This window comes from Phoxinus phoxinus (genome assembly GCF_949152265.1).
Source record: "Phoxinus phoxinus genome assembly, chromosome: 7".
Taxonomy (NCBI): domain Eukaryota; kingdom Metazoa; phylum Chordata; class Actinopteri; order Cypriniformes; family Leuciscidae; genus Phoxinus; species Phoxinus phoxinus.
In genome coordinates this window covers 36,360,033-36,375,049 of record NC_136882.1, presented here as the reverse complement: position 1 = coordinate 36,375,049, position 15,017 = coordinate 36,360,033, and the positions used below count along the sequence as shown (strand labels likewise).

The window sequence follows — 15,017 nt, the reverse complement described above, 5'->3', positions numbered from 1 at the left end:
GAAACAAAGCCTTATTTGTGCCTGAGAAAAGGCAGCTTGGCTTTGTGTTTGTTTGTTTCTTTTTATAGACTGTCTGTGAGCTTGCATGATCATTACATTCCCCACAATATTATAACCCAATTCTTATTTAGACTATTGCATTTTTGCAACTAACCAGGTTACCTAAAAACATTGTGAAAATAATTTAATAAAACGACTCATTGAAGAAATAAAATACACACATTTTTGTGTAAAGACTCAAGGTTTTTATTTAATGTACAGTACACTAGTGTTTTGTATTTGTGTTAAAGATCAAACTTCACTTTATTTCCAGATTTGAGAAGTATTAATGCTGTAATGTATTGTGTGTCTGAACACGTCTTGCACGTCTGCTCTCGCAGATAGACTTGCAGATAACCTTGCATTGCAGTAGTGGATGTTGTTAGGTGTGATTCGCCTGTGTGTGTTTGGCAAAGTGCTGCATGGGAATATTGATTGTGCACAAAAAAGTAAAACTCAAATGTCTCTTGCCAGATTCGAGTACCAAAGTCGGAGATGTGTGCGGTGTGCAAGAAGAGGGTTTACCCCATGGAAGGCCTGATAGCAGACAAAAAGAAGTTCCATAAATCCTGTTTTTTCTGTGAGCACTGCAAAAACAAGTTGAGGTATGTCATGAACTATTGTAAATAGTGATACTTAATTATTATTTCAATATTCTAGTACGTCTAACAATGTAAGTATCCCATTCAATTCTGAAATTATATTTTTTTGCATAAAGTGCCATTATTTGTAACCATAAGATAAAGTATCCTGCATAAAACCATTCATATATGGAAAGCTCACAGTGCAGTTCTCATTTACAAACTGTGCAAATGCAGACAGCTCAATATATTTTCTGTGACTTATGAATTATGAAACTCTGTTTTCTGACAGCCTTGGAAACTTTGTCTCTCTCCATGGACATTTATACTGCCAGACACATTATAAACAACTCTTCAAGTCTAAAGGGAATTTCGAGGATGGATTTGGTCAAGGATTGCAGAGGGAATTGCTGGCCGGCCGGGATGCAGGGAACACAGACCACGAGGAATCGGATTGGAGATATTCACTTTCACAAAGTAGCATGTGCTCACTGTCAGACATGTTGGATAAAGAAGCAAATAAACCCGAAAGCCCTAACAAAATTGCTGTAGTGTGGCCCCCACAAGCAGCCTCTCTGAAAAAGTCTTTCTCTTTGGATCAGGATGTGAAATTAGTGAAGCCCGTTTGGCCCCCAAAGAGCGAGACTTCAAAGTCTCCTAAGAACCAGCGTCGGAAAGCGTCTCAGAGGACCACACTTTAGGAGGAGTGCAGCGAGGCCTTGGAGGAGCGAGAGAGAGACGTCTCATCTATCAGCGACACACAAAGCGTGTCACAACAGCAATGAAGCATTGTGGGAACTTTAGAAACGCGAGGACACATCAAGATGATGAAGAGCTTCCAATGCGGGGTGAAAATATCGCCGGCGGACGGGTGAGGAAAGGTGGAGAGAGAGGCAGTGCTGGTGAAAAGGTAACAGGAAGTTGATAAGGATCATGGGAAAAGACAAATATGTTGTGTCTATATAAAGCAGACGCAGGTTCAGAAGGTTTGTGTGTTATGTTGAAAGAAAGGACTATAAGAAAGTGAAATATGAAGATACCAATCTAAAAAAAAAAGAAGAATCAAGAATGTCCAGGTCACATTTTACCCCATAATCAACAAGAAAAATATGTTGCATTAATATTTTTTTTATGACAATTACGTTTTTTTTTAAAGTTAAACACAGTTATCTTCCAATTTTCAAATTTCTCCCAGACAAATCCCATTGTCAATGCTATAATGTGAAAAAGTTTTAAATGTTATGTTTAAATAAAATTATACTACTGTATAGTAATATATAATTTCTTTAATTAGATGCTCAATGTTTTAAAAACAGACTTTATTTTCTTTTTTTCATGAAGGATAACATTTCTGTGTTCTGTTTAGTTATTTATTTATTTTATAAAAAATTATTCTGGTTGAAATGTGACCTGGCCATTATTTCATGATTCACGCTCGTGGACAGATTTGTAATGCAGCAATTTGAAAAATTCAGTTATTTCAATGTTTCAATATGGAATAGCTGATTTTCAATTACCAGGTGCCAAATATGAGGGTCAGTTCTAAATCTTCTGTGTTTCTGTACACTTTACCAATTTAAAAATGGTGCAAAACCTTTCTGTTCCATTTAGGAATTATAGTTAAAATGGTCTCTGCTTTTCTTCAGTAGAAATAGATTTTCTACAATGCATTTATTCAAGTCCATGGAGAGAAGACAATTTATCACTAAATTGAACTCTGTAGATTTAAATCCCTATATTTTTTGTATGCTTTATAAGATTATACTATATCCTGGGGGTTCTTTTCACATTTCAGTTTTTTTTTTTTTTTTTTTTTTTTTTTTACTTCTTCCTGTGCAGCACCTGGAGTGCTGTGTGGGAGGAAGATGAACAAAACACACATTTGTAAATCTCTTTGTCTTCTTTATAATAGATGTGTATGTCCTTCTCTCATAAACAGAAAATATTTTGTGAGGGAAATTATCTTTTTAGAGTTGTCTTGATTTGTCCCTGATCGTTAAATTGTCTTGCTAATTTAATTATGGAATTACAATAAAGACGTCTTGATGTCACCGTTTATGCATTCAGGTTCATTTCTTCATCTTAAGTGCAAACAGAAATTCTGACATTAGTTACTCACCCTCATGTGGTTGAAGTGTTCCTTAAAAATCTCCTGTCTTGTTGTGTTGAGCGCTATAGTGCATCACGGTTATTTTTATATTTCTAATTTAGCACAACGCTACAGAGTGAAGCACTTTTTCATTGAGAGTAAGCTTACTCTTTTGAGCGTCAACGAGAGAGACCTTTGGAATAAACCGTGCTGACACATGATCACATGAACTACTGGTCATTTCAACTGCACTTCAGCTGTTATTGTGCTTTAACTGAAATCCCTCAGCATCACTCACACTGAGAATTTCAAGGTGTAGTGGTTTAAGCAAACCCGTAAGACTGTTGTAAATCAATAGCTCTTGCTGTACAGTTGCCTTAGGGAGAAGTACTAGATTGATGGATGTTGGACCACTCAGCGCTCTTTTACAACAGCAGCTTTAAGATCTGAAAACACACTCATCCAGCGCCAGCATTGTAGGGAGAAGGGTCATTATCAAATGCTATGTGAACTTTTTTTATTTATTTGGTCTCATTTGTATCTAATAAATAAAAACATACACTACCGATCAGTAATGTTTTTGAAATAAATAAATGTGTTTGTCCAGCAAGGATGAATTAAATGGAATAACAGTGTCAGTAAAGACATTTATAATGTTGCAGAAGAATTCTGTTTCAAATAAATGCCGTTCTTTTGAACTTTCTATTAATCAAGGAATCATAGAAAACACGGTTTCCAAATAAAAAAATATGAAGCACCTCAACTGTTTTCAACATTGATAATAATAAGAAATGTTTCTTGAGCAGCAAATCAGCATTTTAGAATGATTTCGGAAGGATCATGTGACACTGAAGAGGAAGAGAAATTATAGGCTATTAATATTAATGTTTCAAAACTTTCAAAAACATTCAAATTAGTTCTGAAAGCACTTCTGAACTCTTAAAAAAATTATAATAATTGTTTGTGTAGACTTTTAAAGGGGTGGTAAAGTATGATTTCACTTTTCTAACTTTAGTTAGTGTGTAATGTTGCTGTTTGATCATAAACAACATCTGCAAAGTTACAACGCTCACAGTTCAAAGCAAAGGAAGATATTTGCTTTTGAAGAAAAGGACTACAACAAACGGCTGGTAGGAACTACACAACATTCCTCCCGGGTTAGTGACATCAGCAACCCTAAAATGTACATAAGCCCCGCCCCCGGGAACACAGTCCATGTTGAGAAGAGGAAGAGTTGTTGTAGTCGAGCACATTTGTGAGTCAGCTCAAACTTTAGCATCCATCTTTTCACATGCAATAGAAAGTCACTCTGTGTGCATCTCACAACAGTTCCTATACGAGCGGTTTATAGATTACCATGACAGAATATCCTAATTGAAGAGTTAACTCCACATCAGCAACATACATTCATCAACTAACCATTCAGAGACGTCCTGTTGCTTCTACATGTTGTCACTTCTTGAGTCTCTCCATCTTTGTCTGACTCCGTTTTAACATTAAAGGCAGAACAGTTTAGTGTGTGTGCGTGAGGTAATCGCAGCTGCTAACATACACACACACAAGCTCTTGAAACCCCGCCCTCTGCAGCAGCTCATTTGCATTTAAAGGGCCAGGCACAAAACGGTGCGTTTTTGCAAACCCTCAAAAGTGACAACTTTAACATGCTATATAGAAATATCTGTGGGGTATTTTGTGCTAAAACTTCACACACACACTCTGGGGACATCAGAGACTTATTTTACATCTTGTGAAAATGGCATTTTACCACCCCATTAACTCTTTCCCCGTCATTGACGGAATGGACTTTATGGACAGCTGCACTACTTCCTGAACTTTAGCCAGCTCCTTTGTTTCCTGTCTGCCATTATTGGACAAACTGATTAATCCAGGTGTGTCTGATTATTGGTGTTGGTCAGGCACACCTGATTAATCAGTTTGTCCAATAATGGCAGACAGGAAACAAAGGAGCTGGCTAAAGTTCAGGAAGTAGTGCAGCTGTGGTTAAAGTCCATTGTCCGGCTTTCCATGTGTTCACTGTTATACGGTAGGGGGCGCTGTTACGCATCTTCTGGAAGAGTACAGAATCTCCTATCAAAACACAGGCGAAGAAGCAGGAACAAGCGATCATCAACATTAAATGCACATAAATCAAAACTGCCTGATGTTACTGAATGAAACGTCGACCAGGACTGTGAAGCTTTGGGGATGTTGATGGACTGGATCTACTCCATCTGTGTTTTGATCATCGTTCTGAATCGTGTAGTCTTTGACAAAAACTCGATTATCTCAGCTTTTTACTCAAAATGTTTTTTTGTTTTAAGAAGAAATACCAACATTCAAGTGCTATTAAAAAAGAATGCTTAAACAAAAATGTTAAAGCAGAGAGGGTCTCATCGTTCTTTTGATATAGTATTACATATTCAGATATTCAAAATATTCTGGAGACCATGACAGTTTTTGTGAAAATGATCAAAAAATGCTTGCGGTGGCTGGCAAGTAAAAAAAAAAGTTTTTTTATCATCGTTTATTTAACATTTAATATTGCTTATGGTATCAGTTTTATATTCCATGCAGCATTCGCACATACATGGCCTATAGATCTAAGGAAACCTATATTTAGACAGAACTGTCATGTCCGCGTGAAATACATTCCCTTTAAAAATGAATGAATTCTGGAAGAGCTGAATATGTCTCACAAGCTCTTGGTCTGAATTATCGATGGTTACTGATGTGGATGTATCTCTCGCCTCATGTGTGATGCTTGTCTCCATACTTCTCTGGACTCACTATAGAAAGTCTGAAATAAAAGCGTTTATATAACCATGCAATCCACCTACTACTAGATGTCAAAAAACCATCACTAGATCATTTATCTCAATTACTAAGCACTCTCATGTTTAGGCTACTGTACCGAGTCACTGTGAAATCCTTTGGCCTTTCGTCTCTGCAGGATGTGAGTTAATCGGAGGCGTTCAGCGGGAAGGAGTGGGAAATGCCAATGAGACGAGAAAGAAAGATGGAAAGCTGTACTCTTCAGCTTCCCTTTGCGTTTAAAGTTAGTTACCCGCATCACACACACACACACACACACGTCTGGCTGGATAAATATGATGCGTCTATCTGTCTTTGTGCTTTCATAAAACCTCCAAGAGCACATGAATCATTGAGCAAAGCCCGTCTTCCACAGAGACGCTGTCAGACGACACACAGAGAAGAATGGAGCTCACCTTCTCTAGGAAGCTCACACCAACTTCTTTTCAAAATAACTTTGAAGGAATAGTTCACACAAAAGATGAAACAGTTGTCCTCTTTTTACTCGTCCTCGTGTCAGTGATTTTCATGCATTTACATGAGCATTCAGGCTTCAAAAAGGATTTAAAAGTATTGTAAAAATTTGTCCACACAAACTCAAATATAGTCATCTGGAGTAATATATATCGATACCCAGCAAACATTGGTCCGACGGCAACGTCGTGTCCCTGGCCAAAAATAGTCGCGGTATGACGGCATAAATCGGTAAAAATATGTAACACAGAACATTTCCTAAAAATGCATTCAGATACATTTGTGCATGTCTACAGTTATCTGGGGTTGCATGTATAATTGTTATTTTGACTTTTAGCTACGTGTAGTTCAATATATACAACGTTGTATTTCGGGTGAGAGAGGACGTCACCATGGCGACGTCTTTTACACGTGCATTTATAGTCCACCATGACCCTCTATGAAATCAATTGTGATAAAGCTGTGCTTCATTCTTGCATGGTTAATACTGCAATAATTAATTAAATTCGTCAAGTTTTAAGAAGTTGTATGAATACGTCCACTGACGTCCTTTACACGTCTATATAAGGCTGTGAATTGTCGTCCACTGACGTCCTTTACACGTCAAGGCTGTAAATTGTCGTCCACTGACGTCCTTTACACGTCTAGTTAAGGAAACCATTAAAAACATGAATTATCTTAATGAAATACACAATTTTACACACATATATTTACTTTATCTTGTTTAAATAAATTATAAGATAAAAGTGCCCAGTCAGTGTGGTTAATTGATTTCAAAGCCACTGCATTTTAGTCATTATTTCAACCTGTTGTAACTGTATTCGTTTATATATATATATATATATATATATATATATATATATATATATATATATATATATATATATATATATATATATATATATATATATATATACGGAATGCATATACAAAACATAAATATATCCGGTCACCATTATGTCTGAGTTGGAACACTTTTTTTATTTATTCTTTATTGAACAACAAGAACATAAAAAAAAAAACTGAAAATACATCTATAATTGCATTGGTTATAACTGTACAAGGCACATCAGTTAAATTAATAAATAATGATGAAAGAAAAAAAATAGGTAGGCTATAGAAAAAGAATATAATAAATAAGAGATTAATCGCTAGAGATCAAAATCTCTTACTATTTGAAACAATTTATGTGCCTTACTTTTCATACATTTCAACAATGGAAATAAATTACAAATAAAATGTATTTCTTTTTCTTTAAAAGAAAAACAAGGTTTCATCTTCATATATATACATTTATGAATAAACAATTGTCCAAAATTAACATTACATTAATTACAAATTAATTTCATTTCTCATCTAATAATATTCCAAACATAATGTTTCCTACATAGACTGTAAAAAAATAGGTTTCCTATTAAAAGTGGGCAGTGAATGAATCTTTGACCCCACCCCCCCCCCCACCCCCATATAACATTTTAATGAGTTTCTTTATCTTTACTGGAAAGCTAATATACTGTGTTCGCAATTTTTTAACGGAGGGTTTATCATAAGCTTGGAAAACTCAGTTATTATACAGAAATGTCTGAATAAAGAATTAAAACAAGAGCGAATACGTTTTTTTTTATGTCTGAGTTTGAAACTGCTGCCAATGTAGTAACAAAAGATCTCGCGATAGGATATATTATCTCACGAGATGTTAACGCCTTCTGGTTCTGGCGGAGGACCGGAACCTATGACCGGAACCCGGAACCCGGAACTTTATCATTGCCCAACCACGAGGAGAGGAGTTTGCGTCGTATTGCTATTCGAGATTATTAAAAATCTACCGTTGGGTAAGTACATTTTTTTTACTTGTTTTTACATGAATGAACCGAAAGAAATTATGCTCACACTGTCAACTGAAAAGTACTGGGTTTGTCTAAAAAAGATTATCTCACGAGAATGTTTACGCGTTCTCCCCATAGACTCTGGAACCCGTAACATTAGCACTTAGAATAACCACAAGGAGAGGAGGAATTGAGTTGTACGTTATCGAGATTATTACAATCTACTGTTGGGTAAGTACATTTGATTTTGTATTGTTAGATTAACGTGCTTGTGTTTTACTTGTTTGAACCAAAATGAACCAAAATAAAATAATGCCCACAGTGTCAACAAATATACTGAATGTGGCTAAAATTAGTTAACTTTAGTAGGCTAAAAGTTACTTTCAACTTATACAACAGTATAATGTAGTACAAAGTATGTTAAATGATACAGTCAAAGTTATTACTTTAACTATTAAAGGGTTAGTTCACCCAAAAATGAAAATTCTATCATCGTTTACTCACCCTCAAGTTGTTCCAAACCTGTATGAGTTTCTTTGTTCTGTTGAACACAAAGGAAGATATTTGGAAGAATGTTTGTAACCAAACAGATCTCATTCCCCATTGACTACCATAGTATATATTTTTTCCTACTATATGGAAGTCAATGGGGAATGAAATCTGTTTGATTCTGTCATTCTTCCAAATATCTTCCTTTGTGTTCAACAGAACAAAGAAACTCATACAGGTTTGGAACAACTTGAGGGTGAGTAAACTATGATATAATTTTCATTTTTGGGTGAACTATTCCTTTAATGTAGTCTTTGAAAGGTTTATTTCAGAAAGTAAATGATCTGAATTTGAATTGTATCTTAAATTGTTTTCCTATGTGCTCTGTAGCACTTTGAGATTGCTAATGTAAAGTGCGTTACAAATAAAATGTATTCATATTTTAATTAAAATTAAATGTTTAGCTGGATTTGGACATGTATGTTGTCAGTAAATGCGTTAAAAATATTTTGTAATTTTAGAATTGCTAAACATGTCCTCCGAATACAAAAAGAAGTGGAGACGACGAAGGTCAAGGGTTGATGCCTTAGCGGAACATGGTAGCAGCTCTGAATCCGAGGGGTCAGTGGAGCCAGCCTTGGCGGGGGAGGGCAGTACACTGGCGGAGGGATCAACATATGACGATTTACCTACTATGGAGGGCTGTAGTTCTTCCAAAAGCACAGTAGCAGTGTCCATTAGTGGTGATACCGATGAAGAACATAATTATGAGACAGAATCTACTGAAACAGATTCTGAGCATTTGGATGAGACTTCACATTCAACTGATGAAACTCCTTCTCTCCACGAAGACTTGGCTAATTGGGCTACTGCTACAAATCAAACCCACAAGGCACTAAATGAGCTTCTTTGTGTGCTCAGGCGCCATGGGCATAGACTTCCTAAAGATGCTAGAACCCTTCTTGATACTCCACAAGGAGTGCCAGTTCAAAATAAATGCAATGGACAGTATATTTATTATGGTATTGAGCGTTATCTCCTTGAACACATTTCAAAAAATACACAGCCAGGACAAGTTGAACTGTCCTTTAACGTGGATGGCGTGCCATTGTTTAAATCGAGCAAAATGTGTTTCTGGCCCATTCTTGGTCAAATTCCGAACTTTCAGCCATTTGTTGTAGCTCTGTATTATGGATCCAGCAAGCCTGACTCTGTTGAGGAGTTTTTACAAGATTTCTTGGAGGAGTTGCAACCGCTCATCCAAAATGGAGTTTCATTCCAGAATTTGGTTCACACAGTTACAGTGAAGGCAATCATCTGTGATGCACAAGCCCGGTCATTTCTAAAAAGTATCAAAAGTCACAATAGTCTGCATGGATGTGAGCGATGTGTTGCAGTAGCTCAAATGATTGAAAATAGGGTAGTTTATTTGACAAAGGGTCCTTCTGAAGGAAGAACAGATGAGGTATTCAACCGAGTTGGATACCCTGACCATCAAAAACAAATGTCACCTCTTGTCAGAGCTGGTATCTTGTGTGTGAAACAGTTCCCCCTTGACTACATGCACCTAGTATGTCTTGGAGCCACAAAAAGACTGCTGACATACTTGTGGCGTGGGCCAGTTATCTGTCGGCTGAGTAAAGCTCAGAGAGAGCAAGTACAAATGAACATTACTCATTTGAAACGAGCTTTGCCTGCAGAGTTTGCAAGGCAGCCAAGAAGCATGGAAGAATTGGATAGGTGGAAAGCTACTGAGCTACGTCAGTTCATGCTCTACACAGGGCCATTAATCTTGAAGGATGTTCTTCCTAGTGACCAGTACCACCACTTTCTTTGTCTGAGTGTTGGTATGAGCATTCTTTTGGATGAAGCAGATGAGAAGAGAGAGTCTTATCTAGGATACGCGCACAACATTCTGGAACACTTTGTGGATAGCTCTGTGGATTTTTATGGACCCACCTTTCCAACATACAACATTCATTCCATCAAACACTTGGCAGATGATGCTGCAAACTTTCACAGCTCTTTGAACAATATTTCATGTTTTCCGTTTGAGAACCACTTGCAGGTTATCAAAAAAATGGTGAGAAGTGGCAAACAACCGCTTGTGCAAGTCACAAAAAGACTTGCTGAAAGACAATGTACTGAAAGACCTGCCAGACAATCCCGAAGTACAAGCAAGCTTACAGCAAAGATGCCGGACAACTGTGTGTTCCTGATGGATAATACAGTGGGATTTATCCAGGAGAAACGAAACGATGGAACACTAAGGATGGATGTGTTTAGGGAAACTGACTGTGAAAGTGTCTTCGAAAAGCCATGCAATTCAAAGCTCTTCAACATAATGTTTGTCAGCGGTGACTTGTCAATGGCAAAGCGAATACTGACAAACAGAGAAAGCATCTACAAAAAGGCTGTGTGTCTTCCTTACAAACAAGGTTATGCTATATTCCCTCTGCTGCACCAACAAGAATAACAAGACTTGGTAATAATTTTTTATGTATTTTTATATATATATATATATAATATTTACACTGTTACTTCAATAAGGTTTGAAAAAGCACCTAACACACTAATTAGCAATAACATTAAATCCACCTGATGATTTTAATCTTGTGGTTAACGGTGGTCAGCATGATTTGACTTGGGTGTAGTTCAATCAACATTCTTTTGTATATACAATTACTAGCATGTTATATTCAAAATTGTCCAATTGCTTTCCAACTGTTGGAATAAATGGACAGGTTTTAGTGTCCTGAAAGTTAAACTCTGTCCTGTTGTTTTATCTTTTAGGTAATGGACAATCGGGGGAAAGAAAAACGAACTAGAAAGAGGAAAGTCTTCCGTGACTTTGTTAATGGTACATTATTATTTGGTGTTTTAAAACGGATTTAAATTACAATTTGTTAATGCAGTCTTGACTGTTTTTCATATGTTAAACTGAAACTGTTACAAATGTGTTTGTTTTATTTATTTTAGATTTTGACCTTGACAATGACAGTGACGTGACTGACATTGACATTGAGTCAACACAGCTCAGTCAAAGTCTCCTGGCAGTCAAAAAACGTGAGTTACCAACTTTTATTATGTTATTGTGTGTCTTTAGCCTAATCACAAATATTATCTTTGTAGAATTTTAATTGTAGCCCTTCAAAATGAGGGCTTTCAGAGGAAGAAGTTTTTTGGCATGGAATTACAATGATTTGATTGATTAATCATTGGATATCTAAAATGTTACATACTGAAATACTGTTCTGTACTAAAAGCTCAACATAAGTGTTGGATTAACTTACTTTGCTTTTGTTTTGTACAAAGGAAAAGTGGAACCTAATCCAAATAAAAATAAGCAAACTGATAAAAGGACTGTGTCCTACCCACTTCCTCCACCAAAATATAAAAATCCAAAACCCAAGCCAGGTAAATGCCCATGTTTATAAATACACTTAAACATTTTGGATTTGTTATTTGTAATTAATTATCATTAATTACAATATCATTTTATTTACAATTCTTCAAGCAATAAAAAAAAAGGTATGGTAAACTGTAGATATGATGTGGTAGATATGGCTTAAACAGTCTACACATTTGTTAATTACCTAATTTGTCATATGTCCTTGTTTGTGCTAAAGATCAAGTTTTGTGTCCAACTGAGATGAGACGTGCCCGACCCCTGACTTTGAGTACCCTACATTAAGTTGTAAGTTGTTGTTTTTTATTACCTTTTTTTGCCAAATTTTTTTGTTATTCGTACAGTTATGGTTTGTTCATTCTTTAATGTGTCCTTTCTTACCTTAAATAACTTATTATTTTTCACACCTTTTGTTTTAATGTCTGTATAGTATTGTCTCAAGTCCCAAATTCAGGATTGATGCCCCAGCATCTTAGCACGCCCCAGCACCGTAGGATGGCCAAGCACCCTAGCACGCCCCAGCACCCTAGCACGCCCCAGCACCGTAGGACGCCCCAGCACCGTAGGACACCCCAGCACCGTAGGACGCCCCAGCACATTAGCATGCCCCAGCACCGTAGGACGCCCCAGCACATTAGCATGCCCCAGCACCGTAGGACGCCCCAGCACATTAGCATGCCCCAGCACATTAGCGCGCCCCAGCACCCTAGGACGCCCCAGCACCCTAGGACGCCCCAGCACCCTAGGACGCCCCAGCACCCTAGGACGCCCCAGCACCCTAGGACGCCCCAGCACCCTAGGACGCCCCAGCACCCTAGGACGCCCCAGCACCCTAGGACGCCCCAGCACCCTAGGACGCCCCAGCACCCTAGGACGCCCCAGCACCCTAGGACGGCCGAGCACCGCAGCACGCCCCAGCACCCTAGGACGGCCCTGCACCGTAGGACGGCTGAGCACCGCAGCACGCCCCAGCACCCTAGGACGCCCCAGCACCCTCGGACGGCCCTGCACCGTAGGACGGCTGAGCACCGCAGCACACCCCAGCACCCTAGGACGCCCCAGCACCCTAGGACGCCCCAGCACCGTAGGACGCCCCAGCACCGTAGGACGGCTGAGCACCGTAGGACGGCTGAGCACTGCAGCACACCCCAGCACCTTAGGACGGCCCTGCACCGTAGGATGGCCGCGCACTCCAGCACGCCCCGGCACTCCAGCACGCCCCGGCACTCCAGCACGCCCCGGCACTCCAGCACGCCCCGGCACTCCAGCACGCCCGAGCACCGTCGGACGCCCGAGCACCGTCGGACGCCCGAGCACCGTCGGACGCCCGAGCACCGTCGGACGCCCGAGCACCGTCGGACGCCCGAGCACCGTCGAGCGGCCCACTGTATGTGAGAACTTTAGTCGCATCTTATTTTAAACGCATTCTACCTTAGTGACAACAGCCTAATATATACTATTAGTCTAAAGTTTGGAAAATTTACTAATTTGATTTTGTGATCATTCTTTGATTAAACATTTCAGATAAATACTTATCTTTTGAACTTATTAGTGTTTGTAACATTAGAAACATTAAGTTTTGGGTTGGTAAGAATCTTTTTGGGGAAAGAGATTAAAGAAATGTAGACTAATATTTATTAGCAAGGATGCATTAAACTGATCAATTGACAGTATAGAGATTTTAAATGTTGCAAAAGCTTTATATTTCAGATAAAAGCTGTTCTTTTAAACTTTCTATTCATTAAATAATCCTGAAAAATTAATTGTACAAAACTATTTTCAACATTGATAATGATAATGTTTTTCTTGAGCATTAAATCAGCATGTAAATTTAGTAACAGGATTTCATAATGTTGCATTGAGGAGTGAGCACAGAATTTAGATATATGTTAATGGTCTGTTTCAGCCATGGGGTTGTCCTATCACAATTTAATTAACTTTCCTTTTTTTTTTTAAATAGGTGGCACCAGACCCTCAAAGAATGCGTACCCCATGTCAACCACAAGTAAGAAATAAATGTGGTGGTTTTAAAACACTGGCCAGCTACATAAAATGCATTAAGCTCCCATGATTTTTCTTGTTTTTTTTTTTTTTACATCAAAAAATGTGTCTAGATGTGTGTACGTATTAATCTAATACAATTTTCTTTCAGAATTTCAAAGGAAGGTGTTTTCTATGTTGTTTGATTTAAAAGATCAACTTCAGCAAGTAGCCGGCATTCTTGACCCTGGCAGGTCTACAGCAACTATTAAAAAAATGGAATCTGAGAGTGACCTAAAAATCTTTGAAGATAAAATTCAAAATGTTGATGATCGGTTGATCTGCGTAAGTTATGACATAAATATGTATATATGTATTTGTGTGTGTGTATGTGTGTGTATATATATATATATCTCCATCTATCTTTTTCTAACATTATTTCAATTATCACATTTAGGTCCAGCAACTGTCCAGAATCGGTGGGTCTACAATAAGAGACTGTGTGAACAAAGTTATGAATAGGTATTTTTCTTGAATTGTTGACTTTTTTTATTGTGGCATAACCATAATGATAACCAACCATAGTCTGTACTGGCTCAGACAGTCAGCCAGACTGAAAACAAGAAATCAAAACATGATTTCAGTGTAAACCATGAACGACATTCATCACTTGTCAACAAAGCACTTGGTACATGATCGATGAGTAATTTTAAAAGTTTGTTTTAACATTGTATGCAACTGCTATGCTGCACTATACTGTTAATTTTGATTTATTGACCTTATTTGGATATTTTTTCTAAGGTTAAGTAATCCTTTTTTCTTTTTTTTTTCACAGAGTGATGTCCAATGCTTTAATGGCCAAGTTCAACATGAGGGGTGGTGGCCAGCTTGAAAAAAAGCAATTTAAAGCCACACCTTTGTATAATGTAATTCAAGGTAATTTGGGGCATATGCTGTTTTTTTTCTTTCTAATCTAGCACTTTTAACCTTTTTTTTTTTTTTTTTTTTAGTTATAGGACCATTAAAAACCTCTTTAAAATATTTGAATGTCATTTTTTCCTACTTTTTATTTTGTTTATTACTATTAATGTAATATTCTCTTTCCTTAGATGCTGTGAAGAGGTGGAACCCCAATTCAACGGAAACGGAAATTGATGGCGCTATGGCTGAACATCTAAAACATGCTCCAGGAAGAGCGGGGGGTGGGGGTTATAAAAAATAAGTTTTCGGTTGAAAAAGATGTGGGAGATATTTGTGACAGCTGAAATTGAATTTGTGTCGTGATGAACATGTTAATTTTTCCTGTTTCCCAGGTGAAT

The 15,017-nt window shown here is 37.7% G+C and overlaps 2 protein-coding genes and 1 long non-coding RNA gene across 3 annotated transcripts in view; all 3 read left to right on the top strand.

Annotated features, from left to right (window-relative positions):
* xirp2b (xin actin binding repeat containing 2b) overlaps positions 1-2,676 on the top strand; it is a 43,469-nt gene extending 40,793 nt beyond the window's left edge. Inside the window, exons 8-9 of the mRNA XM_079618358.1 lie at positions 514-644; positions 913-2,676. Coding sequence (XP_079474484.1) covers positions 514-605 — 92 coding nt within the window. The 3' untranslated portion in view covers positions 606-644; positions 913-2,676. The remainder of the gene's footprint in view (positions 1-513; positions 645-912) is intronic.
* Positions 2,677-7,692: 5,016 nt separating this feature from the next.
* Positions 7,693-8,964, top strand: LOC307001537. The gene is made up of 3 exons (XR_013798265.1): positions 7,693-7,826; positions 7,959-8,051; positions 8,831-8,964. It is a non-coding gene; the product is annotated as an uncharacterized lncRNA (long non-coding RNA).
* A 403-nt stretch (positions 8,965-9,367) lies between these two features.
* Positions 9,368-15,017, top strand: part of LOC307001536 (uncharacterized protein) — a 5,696-nt gene continuing 46 nt past the window's right edge. The window contains exons 1-11 of the mRNA XM_079618172.1: positions 9,368-10,794; positions 11,103-11,169; positions 11,289-11,375; positions 11,625-11,726; positions 11,939-12,006; positions 12,149-13,105; positions 13,679-13,723; positions 13,871-14,043; positions 14,156-14,220; positions 14,534-14,634; positions 14,808-15,017. The exon at positions 14,808-15,017 is cut by the window's right edge and continues 46 nt beyond it. Coding sequence (XP_079474298.1) covers positions 12,178-13,105; positions 13,679-13,723; positions 13,871-14,043; positions 14,156-14,220; positions 14,534-14,634; positions 14,808-14,920 — 1,425 coding nt within the window. The 5' untranslated portion in view covers positions 9,368-10,794; positions 11,103-11,169; positions 11,289-11,375; ... (1 more) ...; positions 11,939-12,006; positions 12,149-12,177 and the 3' untranslated portion in view covers positions 14,921-15,017. The remainder of the gene's footprint in view (positions 10,795-11,102; positions 11,170-11,288; positions 11,376-11,624; positions 11,727-11,938; positions 12,007-12,148; positions 13,106-13,678; positions 13,724-13,870; positions 14,044-14,155; positions 14,221-14,533; positions 14,635-14,807) is intronic.